This window comes from Terrapene carolina, unplaced genomic scaffold, assembly GCF_002925995.2.
Source record: "Terrapene carolina triunguis isolate 2854851 unplaced genomic scaffold, T_m_triunguis-2.0 Scaffold242, whole genome shotgun sequence".
Classification (NCBI taxonomy): domain Eukaryota; kingdom Metazoa; phylum Chordata; order Testudines; family Emydidae; genus Terrapene; species Terrapene triunguis.
In genome coordinates, this window is record NW_020664593.1 from 3,563,065 (window position 1) to 3,586,485 (window position 23,421).

Below are 23,421 nucleotides of genomic sequence, written 5' to 3' on the forward strand. Positions count from 1 at the left end.
AGAAAGTACATTTCTGCAGATTGCATGGTTTTAAAAGGACACAGAACAAAGGATTAACATTTTCCCCCAGAGGCCTCTGTAAGAGATAGTGCTTTACTTTAGTTATCTGCCATTTCCATCTCTATCTCCAGCTATATTACAGCAGGGTGACAACCCCACGATAGTTAAGGTTAAGACCAGCTTTCTGTTTAAAGCTCAACTCTTCTAAGTGCTCTAAAAATCTACAGTGTTACTCAGATTGTCTTGAAATTTGATGTGCATCATTTGCATATGGGATTCTGTTAACGGGCCAAATTTGGAGACATTTGAACCAAAGAGTTCCCGAGATACGGTCCCCAGCAAAAAAAACAGCCTGTTTAAAAGTTGTGCATCAAGAGTGGAATACCATGTGGGCAATCACGCAAAGAAAAATCTTGTTTACCCTCAGTCATGGACAAATCTGGCAGATTTATTTAATGACTATTTGACTTTAAGCAGTAATATATTTCTTTTTACTTTCCTGACTGGTTCCATTGTTACCCCAATAGATCCTAACAGTAAACCACACACAACGAACCACAATGCCGATAAATGCAAAGTAATGCACATTGGAAAACATAATCCCAACTATACATATAAAATGATGGAGTCTAAATTAGCTGTTACCACTCAAGAAAGATCTTGGAGTCATTGTGGATAGTTCTCTGAAAAACATCCACTCAATGTGCAGCGGCAGTCAAAAAAGCGAACAGAATGTTGGGAATCATTGAGAGAGGGATAGATAATAAGACAGAAAATATCATATTGCCTCTATATAAATCCATGTTAAGCCCACATCTTGAATACTGCGTACAGATGTGGTCACCACATCTCAAAAAATATATATATTGGACTTGGAAAAGGTTCAGAAAAGGGCAACAAAAATGATTAGGGGTATAGAACGGCTGCCGTACGAGGAGAGATTAATAAGACTGGCACTTTTCAGCTTGGAAAAGAGGCGACTAAGGGGGGATATGATAGAGGTCTATAAAATCATGACTGGTGTGGCGAAAGTAAATAAGGAAGTGTTATTTACTCCTTCTCATAACACAAGATCTATGGGTCACCAAATGAAATTAATAGGCAGCAGGTTTAAAACAAACAAAAGGAAGTATTTTTTCACACAACACAGTCAACCTGTGGAACTCCTTGCCAGAGGATGTTGTGAAGGCCAAGACTATAACAGGGTTCAAAAAAGAACCAGATAAATTAATGGAGGATAGGTCCATCAATGGCTATTAGCCGGGATTGGCAGGGATGATGTCCCTAACCTCTGTTTGCTAGAAGCTGGGAATGGGCGACAGATCACTTGATGATTACCTGTTCTGTTCATTCCCTCTGGAGCACCTGGCATTGGCCACTGTTGGAAGACAGGATACCGGGCTAGATGGATGTTTGGTCTGACCCAGTATGGCCGTTCTTATGTACAGGCAAGAGCAGCATGTGGTAAAAGGCTGCATACCACCAACAAGGACACCCTACTTTATTCTCCTTTGAATTTGATTGTGATACTGAGCTTTCATTTCTATACTGCCTTTTACCCAAACATCCTTACAAGTATTTACTTTATAAACACTGCTCCTGGATTGTACAACTATATAAGTAATACTGCATCCATCACCAAAACACAGCCAACCACTGGGGCAAAAGGTGGCAATTGTTTAATCTCTCTCAGCAACACTACAGAACAGTTGAGGTCAGGAAGCAAAGAATACCATGTTCTCTTCAAACTGAAAGGGAAAACTAAGAAGACCATGTAATTACCCATGTTGAAATTTGATCAGTCTACTGAGGATCTAACACTCCTGCTCTTTCAAGAAGCAACATGGAATCTTTGATTACAAATTATAAGGACTTTGGGTTTGAATTTTGTATTTCATTCTAATATTAGCAACTCTTGAAGCATAGTGCTCCCAGCTCCAGGATAACCCAGGAGAAAGATCACAATCACCAAAGTATGTTTCACTACTGAAAAGCACTGCATTTCCTGAAATTCTGAAGCCTAAATGATGAAAGAAAAACAAAAGTATTTGATGCTTGCACCATACCTGTCATGGGATCAAACAGCTGATTGGCCTCCAAGTCTGTGAAGGTGCTGAAACAAATAGGACATTTGAAGGAGGCACGATTGGTGGAATCTCTCTCGTCCGTCTCAATCCTCCTCCTCATGTGGTCCAGCTTGTACTTCACCACATTGACCAGCAGGCGATAATTGATGAAGTAGTAGTTGTGCCGGGTGGTTTTGCCATCCGGAGCTGTCTCCACTCTCATCCTGCATTTGATGAACTTGTCCCCCTTGAGGGTGTTAAGAACTGCCCGCAGTTGCTTCCGATCAAACTTCAGCAGCTCCAACATGTCCTCCTCCTTTACGCAGGGATTCCGGATGAGGATGTCCAGAGCCAAAGCATGTTCAATGCCATAAAAACCACGCACCACATACTTGGCAAGGCGCTTCAGAGCCGCTGGGACTTCAGTGAGGACGTCCGGGTCTGTCATATCAGGTATGACACTGAAGCTTCATGTATACTGCAAGGAAAAGAAGATGGACTATAAATTATTTTCCCTCACTTAAACAGTTTTGATTCAGGTTACCAAAACCTAAAAAGGAATGACCACTAAAGATAATAGTTTCTCATTTCCCCTTCCCCATCCCTCAACACTCTCTTCAGGTATTAATAATGCAACTAACAGCAGAGTATGATTAGACAGCGCACTGTTTTCACTGCAAAATGGGAAAATGTTGGTGATTTTTTTCTACCATAATACCTAATAGATTTCAGTTCCACCTGCTCTGCTGTAACATTAAATATCTCTTGCCTTTGAGCTCTTATAGAGCTACATGATCAGCTGAGACTTATATCTAGGAAACAGGCACCAAAAGTCTACAATGAGACACATCATCACACAGAAATAAATCACAGTTTGACATTTGGGGAGTTTAATGAGGGAGTTCTCCAGGTGAAGGAGGAGAAACAACATGATGCTTGAGGTGAGTTTGTTGTGTGTCTGTGTGCAGTTTATAGTGTGGTCTGGTTGGGGCACCATGTGCTGAGCCTAAGGCCTGCCAGGCAAGGCTGAGAGCATCTTAACAAGGCTTTGATCCCTAAATCCTTTAGGATCTGTAAACCAGGGGATGGGGCTACTCAGGGAGAACTGGGGGTTAAAAAGCCAGCTTCTAAGTGACCAGAGGAGCTAGCAGGGGAGTTTAGAGAGGGAGCCTGAGAGCCAGATACATCTAACATGCTCTAAATTTAGGCCAATAAACACCTTCCCCCTTACCCTCCCCCTCCCACCCAAAAAATAGCTGCAGGACTAAAACTAATGCAGGCAGAAGCCCAGCAGCAGAGAGGGGCCTACCCAGTTTATTGCACTGAATGCAGCATGTACGATTACCTGCCTTATGGGCAGGTGGCATATGTATGTAGTCAATGCAAGCAGTTTGTGTCACAGGCTCTTGAGGCCAGAGTGGCTGACCTGGAGGAGTTAAGGGAGACAGAGAGGTACAAAGACAAGACTTTCCGGGACACAGTAGTGGTTCCACTGCCTCTGTGCTGTTGAGGAGGATGGAAGTCTCAGGGAAGGAGAACATTAAAATGGAGCGGAGGGAAACGATCTCATAGTTGGGACCCTTCTTCCAGATGATGTCATGGTATCTTCACACACTGGGGAAAGGGACCTCATTTGTTAGGCAGAGACCAGTAATAGTAACGGGGGATTTGATCATTAGAAATATAGATAGTTGGGTTTGTGATGATCAAGACAACCGCATGGTGAATTGCTTGCTGGGTAGGAAGGTTGCAGATCTCTCAAGACATCTAGACAGATGTATGTGCAGTGCTGGGGAGGAGCCAGTGATGTGGTTCATGTAGGTACCAATGACATAGGGAAAGGTCGGAGAGAGGTCCTAGAGGCCAAATTTAGGCTGCTACATAAGAGATTCAAGTCCAGAAGCTCCATGGTAATGTGTTCAGTTCCACCATCAAGGACAGTTAGACAGGCAGAACGGCAGGGCTTCAATGTGTGGATGAAACAATGGTGTATGGAGGAGAGTTTTAGATTTATTAGGAACTGGAGAATCTTTTGTGAAAGGAGGAGCCTATCCAGGAAAGATAGGTTCTACCTAAACCAAAATGGAACCAAATTGCTGGCATATAAAATTAAAGAGGGTCAGAGGAGTGTTTAAATTAAGGGCGGGGGGGAAGCTGACAGGTACAGAAGAGCACACAGTTTGGACAGAGACATCCCTTAGGGGAGGAACTCTTAACGGGGATCCTCTATATCCTACTAACAAAGAGAGGATAGAAGTTGATAAAGTACAAATGGGAACTGAAGAGAAACAGTCAAATGAAAAGGAGTCCCATTCAGTTACATCACATGAAAGCAGACAACTAAAGATTGACAAATTCTATAAGTGCTTGTATACAGATGCTAGAAATCTAAATACTAAGATGGGTGAACTCGAGTGCCTGGTATTAAATGAAGATATTGCTATAATAGGCATCACAGAAACTTGGTGGAAGGATGGTAATCAATGGGACACTAATACCAGAATTCAAAATATATAGGGATGAGAGTAGGTTGTGCTGGTGGGGGAGTGGCATTATATGAGAAAGAAAGCATAGAGTCAAATATAGTAAAAATCTTAAATGAATCAAACTGTACCACAGAATCTCTATCGATAGACATTCCATGTTTGAACAATAAGAGTATAGCAGTAGGAACATAGTACTGACCACGTGACCAAGATGGTGATGGTGACTATGAAATACTCAGGGAGATGAAAGAGGCTACAAAAATAGAAAACTCAATAATAATGGGGGATTTCAACTATCCCCATATTGACTGGTATATGTCACCTCAGGACATGATGCAAAGATAAAATTTCTAGACACCATTAACAACTGCTTCTTGGAGCAGCTAGTCCTGGAACCCACAAAGGAAGAGGCAATTCTCAATTTAGTTCTAAGTGGAGCACAGGATCTGGTCCAAGAGGTGAATATAGCTGTATAGCTTGGTAATAGCAACCATAATGTAATTAAATTTAACATCCTAAGGGGATACCAAAGAAACCCACCACAGTAGCATTTAACTTCAAGGGGAACCACACAAAAATGAGGAAGCTACTTAAATGGAAATTGAAAGGAACAGTCACAAGCCTGCAAGCTGCATGAAAACTTTTTAAAAAACACCATAATAGAGGCTCAGATTAAATGTATACTCCAAATTAAAAAAAAAACAGCAAGAGGACAAAAAAAAAAAATAAAAAAAGACTAAACAGAGTAAAAGAGGCCGTTAGAGGCAAAAAGGCATCCTTTAAGAATTGGAAGTCAAATCCTATGGAGGAAAATAGAAAGTTGCATAAACTCTGGCAAGTCAAGTGTAAACATATGATTTGGCAGCCCAAAAAAGAATTTGAAGAGCAACTAGCAAAAAAGACACAAACTAACAGGCAAACTGGTTGAAACTATAGTGAAGAGCAGAATTATCAGACACGTAGTTGAACACAATTTGTTGGGGAAGATTCAGCACAACTTCTGTAAAGGGAAATCATGCCTCACCAATCTATTAGAATTCTCTCAAAGAGGTCAACAAACATGTGGACAAGGGTGATCCAGTGGATATAGTGTACTTAGACTTTCAAAAAGCCTTTGACAAGTTCCCTTGCCAAAGTCTCCTAAACAAAGTAAGCAGTCTTGGGTAAGAGAAAAAGTCCTGTCATGGATCACTAACTGATTAAAAAGACAGGAAACAAAGAGTAGGAATAAATGCTCAGTTTTCAGTATAGAAAGAATAAATATGGGGGGGGGGTCCCCCAGGTATCTGTACTGGGACCAATGCTGTTCAACAGAAAAAGGAGTAAACAGTGAGGCGGCAAAGTTTGCAGATGATATAAAATTACTCAAGATAGGTAAGGCCAAAAAAGACTGCGAAGAGTTACAAAGGAATCTCACAAAACTGGGTGACTGAGCAACAAAATGTAGATGAAATTCAATGTTGATAAATGCAAAGTAATGCACATTGGAAAACATAATCCCAATTATACATACAAAATGGTCTAAATTGACTATTGCTAGGGTTGTCAATTAATCGCAGTGAACTCAAGTGATTAACTCAAAACAAATTAACTTGATTTAAAAATTCTTCGTGATTAATTGCAGTTTTAATTGCACTATTAAATTTAAATTGGTATTCTATTGTTTATTATAAATAATTTTGATGTTTTTCTACATTTTCAAAGATATTGATTTCAATTACAAGACAGAATACAAAGTGTACAGTGCTCACTTTGTTATTTTTTATTTCAAATATTGGCACTGTAAAAAACAAAAGAAATAGTATTTTTCAATGGATTGTAGTACAGTCTCTTTATCCTGAAAGTGTAACTTACAAATGTAGATTTTGTTTAGTTACATAACTGCACACAAAAACAAAACAATGTAAAACTTTAGAGCCTACAAGTCCATTCAGTCCTACTTCTTGTTCCAGCCAATCGCTAAGACAAACAAGGTTGTTTACATTTACGGGAGATAATGCTGCCTGCTTCTTATTTACGTCACCTGAAAGCGAGAACAGGCGTTCACATGGTACTTTTGTAGCCCGCATTGCAAGGTAAATAAGACGTTTTACGCTGTTTTATGTTTGAGTGCAGTTATGTAAAAAAAAAAAAAAAAATTAAAAATTCTACATTTGAAAGTTGCACTTTCTCTCTGCCTCCCTGCTACAGCCCCAGGGCCGGAGGACCTGTCAGCCCCCACGCAACCCCAGGATTGGAGGACGTCTCAAGCCCCCACTACAGCAGGCAGGACTGGAGGTGGGATCTAGGGACCATGTTCGTTCCCCAAAGGGGCCCACAAATATGTTTGGTGCCAAGCCCACAAAAGGTTAATCCGGCCTTGCTCATAAAGAGCTCTTCTTTCCAGTTAAGGAGAGCTACTTTCCAGCTGATGGCTGTTCATAAACTTAATTAGGATAAAGGTCTCTGCACCCCCCGCCATGGCCCTGGGGCTGGAGCTCTCTGTGTCCCTTCTCCTGCCTCAGCCCCGGTGCTAGAGTCGTTATGGGTCCCTTCCCAGGGTGGACCTGGCATGTTTATGAGACCTATTTTCCTAATCCCAGGGAATTTAAATTGGGATAGCTCATCATCAGTAGACAGTTTTACCTGTCTTGGTGTTCACTTCCATGAGTCCTCTCTGTCACCTTCCACTTCCAGAGCAGACAGACCACAAGGGAGGGGGAGGAAATATAGAGGGAGAAAGACTGCACTAATATCCTGTCTTGTCATCACTATCACAAACCCCTACTCTCCCAAAGCACAGGATCCAGAACTCACATTCTTCAAAGCTGACAGGGAACACCATCACCCTGGCAGCAAGAAAGCCTTCCACGTTCTTCATCTGAGCACACTAATGAGCCATCACTGTGCAATCATCAAGCCCTGCATGTGACTCAGCAGCTGCTGAATCATCTGTCAGCTGAGATTGTTCAGGATTTTGCTAGCAATTATTCATAAAATGATAACATGCTCTGCAGCCCAAGAGAAGCCTGCAAACAGTGAGAACTTGGTACCTGACACATGCACAGACCCCCTATCCTTACCAACTCAAGCTTTGCCTCTTTTCAATCCTCCTCCAAACCCCACTGTATCCCTTCCCTCCCTCATCTCTTTGCTGCAGCTGAAGATTATGCTCCTCTCAGGTTACCTGACCTGATGATCTTGGTGGCTGAGTAATTAGGCTTTATATGGTACAGCTCAATAATAAAGAAGTTAAAATTGGTCTGTCCCTGGCCTCCTTCCTTCTCCTCAGTGCTTGCAGAGTAAAAAACAAACATACAAAATCATTCCCCCATTCTCTCCTAGCACTCCCTTGCCCCATGCTTTTTTCCTGACTCAGAGCTGTATCCTGCCCTCAGCTTGGATACCAAATGCCCACCAATGTGAATAGGTTGCATGCTGCAAATGGCAGAAGGAAGGCAGTGCTCCATCTCCAACTCCTCTGTGAAAAGTAAGCCGATGCCATAAAATCAACCAGACAGGGCATTTTAACGGTTAACTCTCCACATCCCACATAAAAAAAGAAGTACTACATTGAGTAAATTTTTAGAAGTTTCCCCTTACTAACATTATTTATCTCCACTAGTTAGCATTGATGGGAGTCTTAGTGTAAATGGACCATCAGTGTTCTTAACACTGTAGATTAGAGCTGATCTTAGTATGGCTACCAGACACTTACAAACGCTGGCAGCGCATCTAGACTGGGCTCTCACCATTAATAACACGGTGCAGCTAAATTAGAGTTAGTTGCAGGAAAGCTTTGAAAAAATTCCCCAGTGAAACTGAACCAGCATTAGCAATGATGTAGACAGAGTCTGGGGTATTTGACCTGAAATACTGTACATGGTTTACAATTTAGTTACCTTATGGTGTGTCAGGTAACTAAGCTATTTTCACAGGGAGACTGGATGGCTGAGGGGGACCAGAATACAAAGACTGAACTTCCCCCTCACCTCAGTGGTGGTTTCTCCAGTGGTAAAATACTGTGGTAAGAGGTGGCATGAGGGAATCTTCCTCGGCACTGCCTATACCATGCCTATTTTGCAGATAAACAGAGACTTCAGGGCTCACTTCACCGGCATAGAGTCAAAAGGGGAGAAAAAAGTAACATTCTCATCAATGCATATCTAGAACTCACTTTTTATGTCTTCCTTCTCTGTGTTCATTCCCATTTTATCTGTTCTCTATAGAAAATCAGTTTGTGCTTGATCCAAACTCTTGACTCTTTATACTTCAGTGGACACCCCCACCTACTCAAGTGCCAATTTCCCTTCTATGCCATCCTCTCCCACACAGTTCTTCCATCTTAATAAACCTGCTCAGCACGTGACAATACGATGAGTTCCCCTCACGCGCACACACACTTCCCAAGAATTGCAGCCACCTGATGCAGAGATGTCAGCATGACATTGTCACTAAGGCAAGGGAAGATGCCTTGCAAGATATTTATTGCTTTGGGGGAGAAATATTGTCTTTGAAGAGAGTGAACACTTGAAGGAGCCAGTGAAATAGCTTGGTTTATACCAACTACAGAGCTACAAAGTTCAGCCCTTCCTATGGGTACCAAAAAGCAGGGAGGCCGGGCAACCTTTCAATACAAAGTCAGACCACTAAAGCAAAAGCGGTGACCTGGCATTTCCTATCCATGAGGTCTCTGCCCTTTCCAAGGAAATGACAACATGTGTTCCAAGTCACCTAGTGATGAGTTTTTCCAGTCATTCACTCATCAAAATGGGAAAGAGGTGAAGGAGGAATATAACTGGGCTCTTGGAAACTCCCCTTGGTAACCTGTCTAACAGTAATTTGCACTTGACTGAACGTGGCATGGGAAATAGTTGTCAATGACAAATATGTAAAGACAAAGCTGGCATTAACCCATAAAGATCAACTCCACTTTTCAAACAGCCCTATTTGTATGCCCAAATAGACCATACTCACTTTAATCCCTATTTAGCCTCCTATTCACAGTATTCCCAGATTACAAGAGGATCCCTTAATAGTGAGGGGCCTAGGCAGGGGGTGAGTTTTGACCCAACAGAGATAGTCCAAAAAGGTGGTTTAGGTCTTTTAATGGAGCACAGGAGGCAGAATTCAGGCGATTGCTGAAACCTTAACTGAAATATTTACTGCATTTTAAGCACTTCATTTCTCAGATACAGATTATAGTAAATGTAGATTTCTGCTGGAATAATCAACTACAGTTCTTGCTCCTTTAGGGTAGGGGTAATTCATGGCTTTCAATGCTTAGAGTACACTTCTCTGAACATGAGGATAAAAAACAGGTATCAGACAATTTCCCACTTTCCTTACTAAGGGGTGAGAGTGGAAGCAAGAGACATCAGACCACGTATGATATTCTAGTGAAAGTGACACTGTCACTCCCATTAATAGCTCAGTTTTTGCAGAGGTTAGTGACATATTTTAAAAGGTTTCAGGCAGAAATTTCCTTAAATAAGTAGACTGAAAGCAAAATATTTTGTAACAATAAAATGCTAAACAACCCCTAAAACTGGGCTGTGCCGTGGTTGTGAGAGAAGTAGGAAAAAGTTGCATATGTGAAACAAGAATGATTTTTCAAGACAATTTTACAGTTGCATGGGACTAAACTCTACTTTTGGATGAGCCAGCCAAGTTCAGCGTGGATAAAAATAGATTAAAACAACATTGAAAAAAAATCAGATTTTAAATTTAAATTGAATACAGGTTTATTTTTTAAAAATAAATCAAGTTAAAATTAAATTTGAAATTGACAAGCTACATTAAGGCCTAACATTATAATCTATTAAACTCATTTAAATTAAACATAAAAAATAATATTAAGCAGTACTTTTGCTGCCAAATTTTAAAGAAAACCAAACCACTGAACTGGTGGGAAGTCACTGGCTAAGCACCTGGAACCAGAGTTTGTTGAAGCACTAGCCCAGTTTTTGATAGCAGTAGCCTCTTCTGCAGGTGCAGAGAGAATATTTTTTTCATTTCAGTTTATTCAACCAGTTCAGTTCAATGACTACTTCATTCAGAGTTAAGAAACCGATTAGGAGTTGAAAAGGTGGGAAAGCTTATTTTTCCTTTTCCAATCTAAGAATAAAAACGAAGTGTGAGAGGATGAGATCCACTAGTTCTAAAATCTTGAAGGAAACAGTGACCAGAAACAATCAGTTCAACTCACTAACTACAGATAATACTTCCTTTGTTTAAGAAGTCAGTTTTAAATGCAAACATGTTTGATAAAAAAATTTCTTATGTGCCCAGCTTTTTAAGGTAGTTTTATTAAATAAAGAAATAAAATAATGTTTTTGTGCATTTGACTGAATTTGAATTTCCATCCAAATAGAGCTTGACACAAAATAATCTCACACACACACAAAAAAACCAATCTAATAAACAAGAAATGCATCAAAACATGAATGTAAAATAAATGTAATAAATGTAAGTTAAACTGTATAACTGTTTAAATAAACGTGCTCAGATATAATGCATTAGGGATGTAAACAACATTTAAAAAGTTAACCGTTTAAATGATTAAAATATGTTGTTTAAACAGTTAACCGATTAAGCAGCTGGGGCCGATCTCGCTGGCTGGTGCGGCTGGGACTGGAACCGATCTGCTGGCGTGGCTGGGGCCCGCTCTGGCGGGGCCACTGGGACCGGCGGGGTTAACGGTTAAGGCAGGTTAACCGGTAAGACTATTGCTTACCGGTTAACTAGATAACCTTTTACATCCCTATAATGCATCCTCCTGGTTAGTAAAAAGAAGCACCAAAATTTAGTGTAAAGTCTATATTTAGTTGCAAAAAAACATTTAATCGTTTACCAACTAATGAGAATCATTAGGAAAATAACTAAAAAGTATAAATGCAAAACAATTAAAACTGATTATTTAAATCAATGTTTCCTGCTTGCTGACTTAAATCATAATTAAAATTGGTGATTTAAATTGCTTTGATTTCAGTCAATTCACCCTGCCCAGGCTCTCCCTTAAGTTACTGTAAATCAAGGGTGCACGTGAAGGAAGATGCTGGCTGTAGGCCTTTATTTATTCAAATTCATTAATTGTGCTTATTTCAGGCTCTAGGCACCCTATAACATTTCTATGAAGACATATTTTAAATAAAGTATGTCAGAGCTGAGCACCCAAAAAAGGACGAAACCCATAGTTTCAAAAGAAACAATCCCTCCTCCCCCAAAATTCTGACCTCAAATGTCTGCTCTCATAATCATCCCCTGTCAGCAAAGGCCTAGTGGGGAGGGGAAGTCTCTTGTGACATGTCCAAAAGTCACTAAATTTAGGTTGTTGTGGAACAAGGAGGGAACGGAGTTCCGGGGACAAGAACCCCTCACCTAAAGTATCCTGCCACCAGCCCCCCTCCCATTTGAATCAACATATCTGCAGTGAAAGTGTGGGTCACTTGTCAGGTTTATCTGGGTACAGCTGATTTAATCATTTCCCTGTCCTTGGAGAGCCTCAAGGTGTACCCCGGTCCCTCCTATTCTGTGCCTGTACCACATAATAGTCTAGTCTCCTGTGGGCCTCATTTACTTGGGTGTCTTTTCCATTGTTGGGTTTAGTGTGCTGGTGCCCTGTAATATACAGGAGGATCGACAAGCTGGTCTAGCGGTCTCTTCTGGCCTTCAACTCTATTGATGTCTACACAGCAATTAAACACCCATGGCAGGCCTGGGCTTGGGCTACAAGGCTGTAAACCTGCGTTGTAGACGTTTGGGCTCAAGCTGGAACCTGGGCTCCGGAACCTGCCCCCCTCATCCAGCTATGGCAGCCCACAAGGGGGGAGGGTTCCAGAGCCCAGGCTCCAGCCCGAGCCCGAATGGCTATACAGCAGTGTTATAGCCCTGTAGCCCCAGCCAGTGTCAGCTAACCCAGGCCAGCCACGGGTGTTTGCTTGCTGTGTAGACATACCCTATGACAGGGGGGTCTCAAACATTTTTTGCTGGGCCCACCTTTGAAAATATTTTTTGGGAGGGGTTGTCACACCCTTAAATGACAACCCCCGCCCCCATGCCACCCTTACTTTTGCACTGCTGCTGGCAGTGGTACTGCGTTCAGAGCTAGGCGTCCAGCCAGCAGCCACCACTCTCCAGCTGCCCAGCTCTGAAGGGAGCGCAGAAGAAAGCGTGGCAATACCGCGACCTACAATAGCCTTGTTACCCCTTTCTGGGTCAGGACCCCCAGTTTGAGAAACACTGCCCCATGATTATCACAGAGCATAGGTGAAAGACATTTTCTCTCCAGACCCTATTCAATTCTGCAGAATTCTGTGCTAGGTACAGTTTCAAAATGCTTTTAAGGTACAGCCTCATGTAGTGCTTAAATTTTAAATACAGTAGCTTAAACTTAGAGCTGACAAAGGTCCAAATAAACACAGCCTTTCTAAAGGAAAGAGCACAGTTTTCTTGCAAGTACAGATGATAAATGCATGTGGCAATCACTGGTACTTCAATATGCAGTAGCAACTAGGGATCCAACAAGATTCCCTAGATTATACACACTGAAAATGATGGACTTAATTTAGCAAGAAGGGCCAGCAGATTTTCCACTATTTCCTTTAACTATTACCCCTCATCTAGCAAATACACTTTTGTGTAGGCTGAACCTCACCCAGTTAACCCTCCTCTATGCCCCAAATTCACATCCCTGAGAGACGTAGTTAAGCCAACCTACATCCAAGTATAGACACCGCTAGGTCAATGGAAGTATTATTCTGTCTGCCAGCTACCGCCTTGTGGGGGGACTCCTTCCATTGCTGTAGTAAGTGCCGCTGAAGTGCTTGTAGTGTAGATAGTTTTAGACGAACTGTTTCAATGCAACAGCAATCAGAAATATAAAGCTCAGACATAAGCATACTGAATACATTGCAACCCACACTCTTCCTCACTAACCCCCATCCCAATAAAATGGTTAACAAAAGGACTAAATAAAATTCCGCAGAACAGCACCTTCTAGTAGACAGGCAATTGTCCTGTATCTCTTTCAGAGGAGACCCAGATAGTAAGAAATAATATCACCTAAGGGAGACCTATTCAACCCCCACTACAGTCTGCAAGTTAGTTGACAATACTGAAGGCACATGACAGACCTAAAAATAATCATGGACACTTGATCTTCCACCACCACCAATGCAATTTTCATATTATACTAAGCCCTAAAACCAAACTGATTGTAGGCAGGAACATGAAGAATCTACATGCAGCTGGAGTTATTTTGCCACAGCCTTTTCAATCTTGCCTCAAATATATGTGATTTGAGCTAGAGCAATGGTTAGAGAGCATATCAGTATCAAGAGAACTCACTGAGGGTCTAATGAATTTCTTCTTTAAGGGTACGTCTTCACTTACATCCGGGTCCGGATGTAAGCAATCGGTTTTCTGAGTTCGATTTATCGCATCTGGTTAAGACGCGATAAATCGATCACGGATCGATCCCGGAAGTGCCCCGGATCGATCCCGGAAGTGCTCGCCGTCGACGCTGGTACTCCAGCTCGGCAAGCGGAGTACACAGCATCGACGGGGGAGCCTTCCTGCCGCGTCTGGACCGTGGTAACTTCGGACTAAGGTACTTCGAATTCAGCTACGTTATTAACGTAGCTGAATTTGCGTACCTTAGTCCGAAGTGGGGGGGTTAGTGTAGACCAGGCCTAAGAGAAGCTGGCACCTTGCTCTCCTGCCACAAATAACTATCAGTTCTACTAATGGTCCCCAACAACTTCTTGCTGACTGTTACTCGAAGGACATGGATCCAACTCACAGGTGACAGCACATGCATCCCCAGTACCTCCAAAGCCCCAATATCCATCACAGGCTAAAATTCAAGTGAGCAAGACTCTACATGTGTACACTTGAGAACTGGGAGTGGAAGCAGTAAGCTAAGCTTGAATTCATTATACATGCAAATAAATTTGAAGACATTTCATGACAAGCATGATGGACATAGAACTGTTTTGTAATAATGTATGAATACTGTATGCAAACCTAATTATTGGGGATGTTTACGTATGAATCTGTTGATTTAATAATGGGGGCTATCGGGAAAAACAAGCAGGGAAGAAAACGATGGCTCCAGATAAGTCATTGCTTGGTAAGTCCATAGCAGGTTAAGAAACAATGCTGGACAGGAAGAGACATGGGAACACAAGATCAAAAGCACTCTAGAAGTTTAAAAAGGGACTCAAAAGAGAGGGAGGCAGTTGTTAGTGTGTTGTTCCAGGAAACCAGGCTGATAAGAACACCCACTTGAGTATCTGAAGTTAAGCCTGCCTAGGTTGTCATCAGGGGATGGTAAGCCTTTGGTATGACAGACATGCTTGTAGACTGTTTTAAAATCCCCTTTTGCTCTAAATGCTTTGTTCTTACTGTGAGAATAAACAATTTTGTTTAAAAAGACTGGTCACTATATACACCATTGGTCACAGACGCCCAAAGGGAAGAACCACAGATGCTTAACCCAGTAGGACCTGCTGGGTAGGCCTAGTGGATACACAGGATGCTGCAGTCCAGGACCTAATCTAAGAGTGGGAGAACTGTGGAATTCTCCCCCAGGTGAAGTGAAGACATGAGATCTAGCACTCAGAGAGACCAGAAGGGGAGAGATGCACAGCTAGCCCTTTAACAGTCGCAGCAAAGAACTGACACTGGGTGCAAAGAGCCCAGAACAGCCACCATGTAAACCAGATGGAACAGTTCCACTGCCCAGGACTTGCAGGAAGCAATGAAACTTTTTTTCACCTTATATACAGCCACAACAAATATTTCAAGAACTCTTTGCCAAACAGAATTTCTACCAGTGATGCCTGATCCATCTTCCTTCCCACTTTACTTGACTAACATGGTGAGGATAACAGCATTTAGAAGCCAAAAACTTGGGACAACAATCTGTCAGCAAGATCAGTAACCTTAAAATAAATATATTTATTTTAAAAGTCAAGTGGCCATTTTTATCTTCAACTTTTATTTGGTTACTACACCTGTAACTTCTCATTTATTTTAGTCTACATCACTGATGTTGATAAAATACACCTCTACCCCGATATAACGCGACCCGATATAACATGAATTCGGATATAACGCGGTAAAGCAGTGCTCCGGGGGGGCAGGGCTGCGCACTCCGGTGGATCAAAGCAAGTTCGATATAACGCGGTTTCACCTATAACACGGTAAGATTTTTTTGGCTCCCGAGGACAGCGTTCTATCAGGGCAGAGGTGTACTAGAGTTATACTGATTCCTTTAGTGACTTTCACCTAGGGGTCTCATTCATTAAGCCTCATCAAAGGGGCTAACAAAGGAGGTGCTGTAGTCATCAAAGGGGCTGACAAAGGAGGTGCTGTAGTCATAATGAACAGGTCGGATTATGAACAGGAGGCTGCCAGGCAACTCTCCAAGACCACATTCTACAGGCCACTATCCTCTGATCCCACTGAGGAATACCAAAAGAAACTACACCATCTGCTCAAGAAATTCCCAGCTACAGTACGGGAACAAATCTACATGGACACACCCCCAGAACCACGACCAGGGGTATTCTATCTGCTACCCAAGATCCATAAACCCGGAAACCCTGGACGCCCCATCATCTCAGACATTGGCACTCTTACAGCAGGATTATCTGGCTATTTGGACTCTCTCCTCAGACCCTACACTACCAGCACTCCCAGCTATCTTCGAGACACCACCGACTTCCTGAGGAAACTACAATGCATTGGTGTTCTTCCTGAAAACACCATCCTGGCCATCATGGATGTAGAAGCGCTTTACACCAATATTCCACATGAGGATGGACTACAAGCTGTCAGGAACAGTATCCCTGATGAGGCCACAGCACGCCTGGTGGCTGAGCTTTGTGACTTTGTCTTCACCCACAACCACTTCAGATTTGGGGACAACTTATACCTTCAAGTCAATGGCACTGCTATGGGTACCCGCATGGCCCCACAGTATGCCAACATTTTTATGGCTGACTTAGAACAACGCTTCCTCAGCTCTCGTCCCCTAGTGCCTCTCCTCTACTTGCGCTACATTGATGACATCTTAATCATATGGACCCACGGAAAGGAGGCCCTTGAAGAATTCCACCTGGACTTCAACAATTTCCACCCCACCATCAACCTCAGCCTGGACCAGTCCACACAAGAGATCCACTTCCTGGACACTACAATGCAAATAAGTGATGGTCACATAAACACCACCCTATACCGGAAAACTACTGATCGCTATACGTACCTACATGCCTCCAGCTTCCATCCAAGACACATCACACGATCCATTGTCTACAGCCAAGCCCTAAGATACAACCGAATTTGCTCCAACCCCTCAGACAGAGACAAACACCTACAAGATCTTTATCAAGCATTCTTAAAACTACAATACCCACCTGGGGAAGTGAGGAAACAGATTGACAGAGCACGACGGATACCCAGAAATCACCTACTACAGGACAGGCCCAACAAGGACAATAACAGAACACCACTGGCCATCACATACAGCCCCCAGCTAAAACCTCTCCAGCGCATTATCCACAATCTACAACCTATCCTGGAAAATGATCCCTCACTCTCACAGACCTTGGGAGGCAGGCCAGTCCTCGCTTACAGACAACCCCCCAACCTGAAGCAAATACTCACCAGCAACTACACACCACACCACAGAAACACCAACCCAGGAACCAATCCCTGTAGCAAACCTCGTTGCCTACTCTGTCCCCATATCTACTCTGGCGACACCATCAGAGGACCCAACCACATCAGCCACACCATCAAGGGCTCATTCACCTGCACATCTACTAATGTTATATATGCCATCATGTGCCAGCAATGCCCCTCTGCCATGTACATTGGCCAAACCGGACAGTCCCTCCGCAAAAGAATAAATGGACACAAATCGGACATCAAGAATGGTAACATACAAAAGCCAGTAAGTGAACACTTCAATCTCCCTGGTCATTCTATTACAGATTTAAAAGTCACTATCATTGAACAAAAAAACTTCAGAAACAGACTTCAAAGAGAAACAGCAGAACTAAAATTCATTTGCAAATTTAACACCATTAATCTGGGCTTGAATAGGGACTGGGAGTGGCTGGCTCATTACAGAAGCAGCTTTTCCTCTTCTGGAATTGACACCTCCTCATCTATTATTGGGAGTGGACCACATCCACCCTGATTGAATTGGCCCTGTCAACACTGGTTCTCCACTTGCGAAGTAACTCCCTGCTCTCCATGTGTCAGTATATAATGCCTGCATCTGTAACTTTCACTCTATGCATCTGAAGAAGTGAGGTTTTTACCCACGAAAACTTATGCCCAAATAAATCTGTTAGTCTTTAAGGTGCCACCAGACTCCTTGTTGTTTTTGTAGATACAGACTAACACGGCTACCCCCTGATACTTATTAAGCCTCATGATGCTCATATGTAGAAGGGAACAGATGGGGAAAACTGAGGCAAAAAGATGAAATGACTTGTCCAGTCATAGGGCGAGTCACTGTGAAAAAGGGAGAAGAACCCAAAGTCCCAAGTCCATTTTTCCGCTAACCACTAGACTTCAGTCTCTGCTTATAAATATTAGAACTTATGATTGACTCACTGTATGACTCACAGTTTATTTTAATCCTCTCCCCATCTTCCACAACCTGCTTTCTGCATCTGTTATATTCATATTTTAGGTTTGTCTAATACAGATCAAAAACTCAGAGGGCAGGGACCATGTCTTTTTAAAAGTCTCTGACAACTGCCATGCCAAGTTATGGCATTACATAGATAACAATACACACTCCCTCCATGATCCAGGTTGTCCAGTATCCTACTTGTGCAGCCATCCAAGAGTCCCAGATTTGATTGCTGGCTTCTTGCTCAGCAAACCTGGTGAAGTTTAGCATTAAGTCTTCCAGTGGATGAAAAGTTGGAGCTGATGTGACCATTTTTCAATCCTCCTTCACAAGGAGTAAAAAGAGGGAAAATAAGCTGATTCCACAGAACTGCAGTGGGGAAAATTCCATTAATAGAAATGTCTAATTAGGATATGTAACTTCAATATATTACCCTCAAGCACAAATCTCCACCAGCTGCCTATTTCAGAACCAGGTAAATGAGCATCCTTCCTAATCTCTACACCTAGGCAGGCCTAACTTCAGATACTCCAGTGAGTGTTTGTATCAGCCTGGTTTTCTCCACCATGAGCTATGGATCCTTCTTCTTCCCACCATACAAAACTGCCTCTACATCAGACTAGTTTCAAATCCCATAGCTTCTCTCTGATACTTCCTGGAGCATTCCAAATCCCACTCCGTGGAGGCTCCAGCAAACCCTGTGCTCAGTCGCTTCAAAATGTGATCACTGCACCTCCTTTCTCCTGCTTTGCCTCATCTATAGACACTGTGAGAGATGAATTGACATACTCTTTTGTATTTATGTTTACTAGAGGACTCCTCTCAGCAGAAGTGGAAATTAGAGGGGGAAAAAATAATAGATTAAAGTGAAAACAGATCAATTTCTTTTAAGTCTGCCATCTCATAATATAAAAGCAAATGGTCACGTAATTAAGTTAATGGTGTGTGATTTTAGAAGAAATAAAAGGGGATATTTTCACTGCAGTACGTAAAGTGCCTGTGGGATTTGCTGAAGAAGGTGGTTAGAGTCCAATATGGTGATTGGAATTAAGAAACACCTGACTAATTTTGCAATTAACATTTGGAACCAGAGGCAGTAAAATGACACAAAGGTAATGAAGTCCACACATTTCAGGGTATAAACTGAACACTGCAGGGCCAGAGTGTAATTCTTTCACATGTATGCAAACTCAACCCTGTGTAACAGTAATGCTTAGCACATATGCAGCACTTTTCATTCCACAGATCTCAAAGCACTCATCAATGATGGAGAGACATTACACCATTTTGCACATATGGACACAAGCAGAGAGAGAGAGAGAAAGATTTGCTCAAGGCCACACTGAGTTAGTAGCAGAAACAAGGAACAGAACCCAGGTCTTCTCATTCTTATTCTGGTGTTCTAGTCCCTGCAGCACTGTACAACTGACCAGCTTGCATGGCTGGGACTGTCTATTTCTCATGTAGCAGATATTGGTAGCCACTAAGGACAGGTTACCAGACTAGCAAGACCAGTAGTCTGACACAGGATATGTATATGTTCCTAAGGATTATAGAACTGCATAGGAATCCAGGAGTACCTACAATTACACTGTTACTGTAGTAAATGCCAGCAGAAGAATCTAATCCTGCTCCACCAGAAGTATAACTCGTGGGACCACAGTGGAATAAATTAATTACTTCCAATGAAGTTAACAAGCTGGTGGGTCCATTTGAGTAATATGTTTCTCATCCTTTCTAAAAACTCATATGATTTCACCATCACAGTCCAAAGGGCTTAATATGTTCTCCTTGCACAGCTTCTGACAAGCAGGGAGATAACACCTTTTTTTCATGTCTCAGACACAACTGGACTTAGAATGTTTTATTTGGTATTGGGCACCATATTACCAGAAAGAAATTGACAAACTAATGGGAGGTCAGAGAAAAGCAACAAAAGTGATCAAGAGGCTAAAGGGACTGACTTATTTATTGTATGAGGAATGATTTGGCTCTTCTAATATTTAGTGTAGCTAAGCAACAACTAAGTGGAGGCATAACAGCTTATGAACATTGGGTGTAAACACAAAGAAGGGAGAGAAAATTAAAGTGGTTGAAAAGATGTGCTATCAGTCTTAATTTCATGTCATTATTCCTATCAGGGAGACTGTACTGACCCCAAGAACTATTTCCCAAGGAAGTTGGGAGGGTAAGTCCTGTCATTTGGAATCCAAGATGTGCATTTTTGCAGCAACATCATACTGCAAATTTATGTCTCCTTTGCTTTCTATCACTGCCTCTTGGTCTTTTATGGCATTCCTTCCTCCTATTGTGTATTGTTTCTGATTATTCCCCCCCCCATATTAGCTGCATTTTTCCTAAACTGAATCTCCGAGTTTTCAGCCCATGATTCTAGTCGCCCAACCTAGATCCCCTTGTATAATTTCTCTATCCCCACCATGCCTTCCCTCCCGGCCCACTGCTTTTTACATGTCTAATGTTGTAATTTTGTTTATTTTAAAAAGAAAACACCTAAAATTTGGGTCTGGAACTACTCAACAACGTCTCTACACCAAGAGGATGTAACCAGAGACTAGGAAAGGAGCTGGTAGGAAAGCGATCAGTCCCCCACGCAAAACATTCATGAGCTGGGGGAGCCGGATGCAAGGCAGAGTTCGCCGGCCAGCAGACGCGTGCAGGGCTGACCTCTGGGCCGGATGATCAATCGGGCCCAAAGGGGGTCTGTCGGGGGGCTGCGAGGCCACTGGGCCGAAGCCCACTCCCCGCAGAGCGTCCGGCCAGCCCGGCACAAAGCACGTGGCGCGTCAGCCCGAGGCCGCCCCGGCGCCGTTTAACCCCCTTTCTCGCGCGCGCCTCGGTCCGGCTTTAACAGCCGGAGAACGACGCGGCCCCGCTCCCCCGGCGGCTCAGTCCGGGGGCGGGGTGGGGGCACCGCCGCCCGGAGCCAACCATCGGTGTCGGGGCCGGGAGGGGAACCCAAGATCTCAGCGCAAGCCGCCCCGCGTGCCCGGGGAAAGCGCGCGGGGAGCAGCAGCAGCGGCAGCAACAGCCGCCGCCGCCGCCCCCCTGCGCCGAGGCACGGGACTGACCTGCCGGCCGCTCCGGGCTAGCTCTGTCTCCAGACGGCGCTTTCAAGAACTCCGTCACCTGACGTCATAATACACAGACCTCGGCGCACACCTATGGTATCACTCCGCCGGGCTACCCCCGCCCCCACCCGGCGACTCATCCCTGTGACATACGCGCGAGGAGGCCTGCTCCAACCCAGCTGGAGAGAGGGCGGGGAGCCGCTACGCAATCCCCGGCTGAGAAGGGGATTGAGAGGGCGGCGCACCAATCGCTCTCTGAAGAGGGGCACTAGGCCCGCCTCAACCCACATGTACCATTCAAAAGCGAATATGGTAATATAGTGGGGCGAAGAAGGGAGAGGACACCCAATTGGTTGAGTGACTGGTCCGAGGGGGTTATGATTGGCTGCGCCGGGAAGGGATGGTGCCGTGTGAGGCTCTGTTGCTGGGCAGGGTAAAATGGCTGCGTTAGACAGGGTGAAGGTGCTGGTGCTGGGGGACTCAGGTGAGTGACAGGTCCTCCCCTCCCCCGCACAGGGGCGGTTCCGCCTGGCACGCTACCGCGTGAGCGAGCGTCCTGGCGACATGCGGGCAGCGGGGACCACCCCTCCCCGGAGCGGTGCCCGTCGTCCCTGCCCTCCCACCTGCGCCGGGCCAGCGGCATCCGGCTCGCGCCGCTGCCGCCCGCGCCAGGCGCTGCCACGTGCCCCGGCAGCCCCTGCACGTGTCTTTGCGCAGCTCTGGCGCGCGGGCCGCCCACAGCCTGTGTCGTGCAGAGGCACCCGGCGCACCGGGGCCGAGGGGGTGCCCAGGGCGGCTCCCTCGCCCGCCGGGAGGCGCTGCACGGAGCTCCCAGCTGAGCTGCGGCAGGGCATGAAAAGGCCGGAATCCGGTTTCTAGTGTGAACATTCCGCAGTTTTCCAAAGCCTCGGATCAGCGGAAGGGCTCAGCCCCGGCGCCGACTGGTTCTTCTCGGGGGCCTGAAGGGAACCGGGCAATTCCAGCCCCAAAGGAAACTTCCTGTAAAAGTGAAAAAGGGGCGAGAATTGGGCTGGACAGTGGAAACTTCTTCGGCCTTCCCAGGGTGTCTGCCCTGATGTTTCCTCATCCTTGACTTCGGAACAGCCCCCTTGTTCTCCCCACCCTTCACTAAATACCTGCGTTTCCAGATTGGCTTTTTCTTAGTGCCTCCCTTGACTGAGCTCATGATCTCCAGAAGAATCCCGTTAGTTTCAAGCTCTCTCTATGGAAGGGTGCAGTGATTGGCTAGCTGTATCAGGTGTGTCCTGATACCATGGTTTAACTTCTTTTGGTAGGAAGGTACAAGTCAAGTCTTAAGTGGGAAGCCGGGTCTAATAGGATTGAGAAGCAAATGAGAATTACTGTAAGAAGCAAAAGCCTATCGTTCTGGCTTCTAAAGGTTCCACTACATATATTTCAGGTTTCAGAGTAGCAGCCGTGTTAGTCTGTATCTGCAAAAAGAACAGTACTTGTGGCACCTTAGAGACTAACAAATTTATTTGAGCATAAGCTTTTGTGGGCTACATCCGAAGAAGTGGGATGTAGCCCACGAAAGCTTATGCTCAAATAAATTTGTTAGTCTCTAAGGTGCCACAAGTACTCCTGTTCTTTTTACTACATATATTGTTATGTTATGTAGTCATATAAGACCAGATGCAGGCCATTAGAATATCTGGAATGGTTTAATGACTCTCTCAAAAAAATACTTAAATTAAAAAAAATATAATTCTTTGAGTCAGAGGAGGACAAATCTTTCCAAGCAAAAGAAACCCAAACAAACCAACAAAAACCATGGGAACAACCAGCGGATGGGGATGTAGACAGCCACTATCAAGTACAAAAGTAACTAATTATGCTTTTAATTTTATACATTCCATAGAGTCATCCAGTTTTTGCTTAAACATATTTTCACTATCTTTGATTGAAAATCCATTCCATCTGTTCATCACTCCCTTATCAAATTCTGTTTTGTCTTGTTCTGGTCTGTCCAGAAATTTCAAGTAGATTGGTAAGCTATGGCCTATATTAAGTTATCAGATATCATGAATGATGAGCATGGTGTAAATTCTTAGATGTAAGCTTAATTTTAGAATAACTTAGTTTAAATACATTAATCATGTCCCTTCTTCATTGTCCTCACCCAGTGT

The 23,421-nt window shown here is 43.7% G+C and overlaps 2 protein-coding genes across 2 annotated transcripts in view; one reads left to right on the forward strand and one right to left on the reverse strand.

Annotated features, from left to right (window-relative positions):
• GTF2E1 (general transcription factor IIE subunit 1) overlaps nucleotides 1-21,351 on the reverse strand; it is an 89,139-nt gene extending 67,788 nt beyond the window's left edge. The window contains exons 1-2 of the mRNA XM_026657399.2: nucleotides 21,275-21,351; nucleotides 2,067-2,544 (exon numbers count right to left, since the gene is read on the reverse strand). Of these exons, the coding sequence (XP_026513184.1) occupies nucleotides 2,067-2,514 (448 nt within the window). The 5' untranslated portion in view covers nucleotides 2,515-2,544; nucleotides 21,275-21,351. The remainder of the gene's footprint in view (nucleotides 1-2,066; nucleotides 2,545-21,274) is intronic.
• A 321-nt stretch (nucleotides 21,352-21,672) lies between these two features.
• Nucleotides 21,673-23,421, forward strand: part of RABL3 (RAB, member of RAS oncogene family like 3) — a 30,253-nt gene continuing 28,504 nt past the window's right edge. The window contains exon 1 of the mRNA XM_024202445.1: nucleotides 21,673-21,758. Within this exon, the coding sequence (XP_024058213.1) occupies nucleotides 21,713-21,758 (46 nt within the window). The 5' untranslated portion in view covers nucleotides 21,673-21,712. The remainder of the gene's footprint in view (nucleotides 21,759-23,421) is intronic.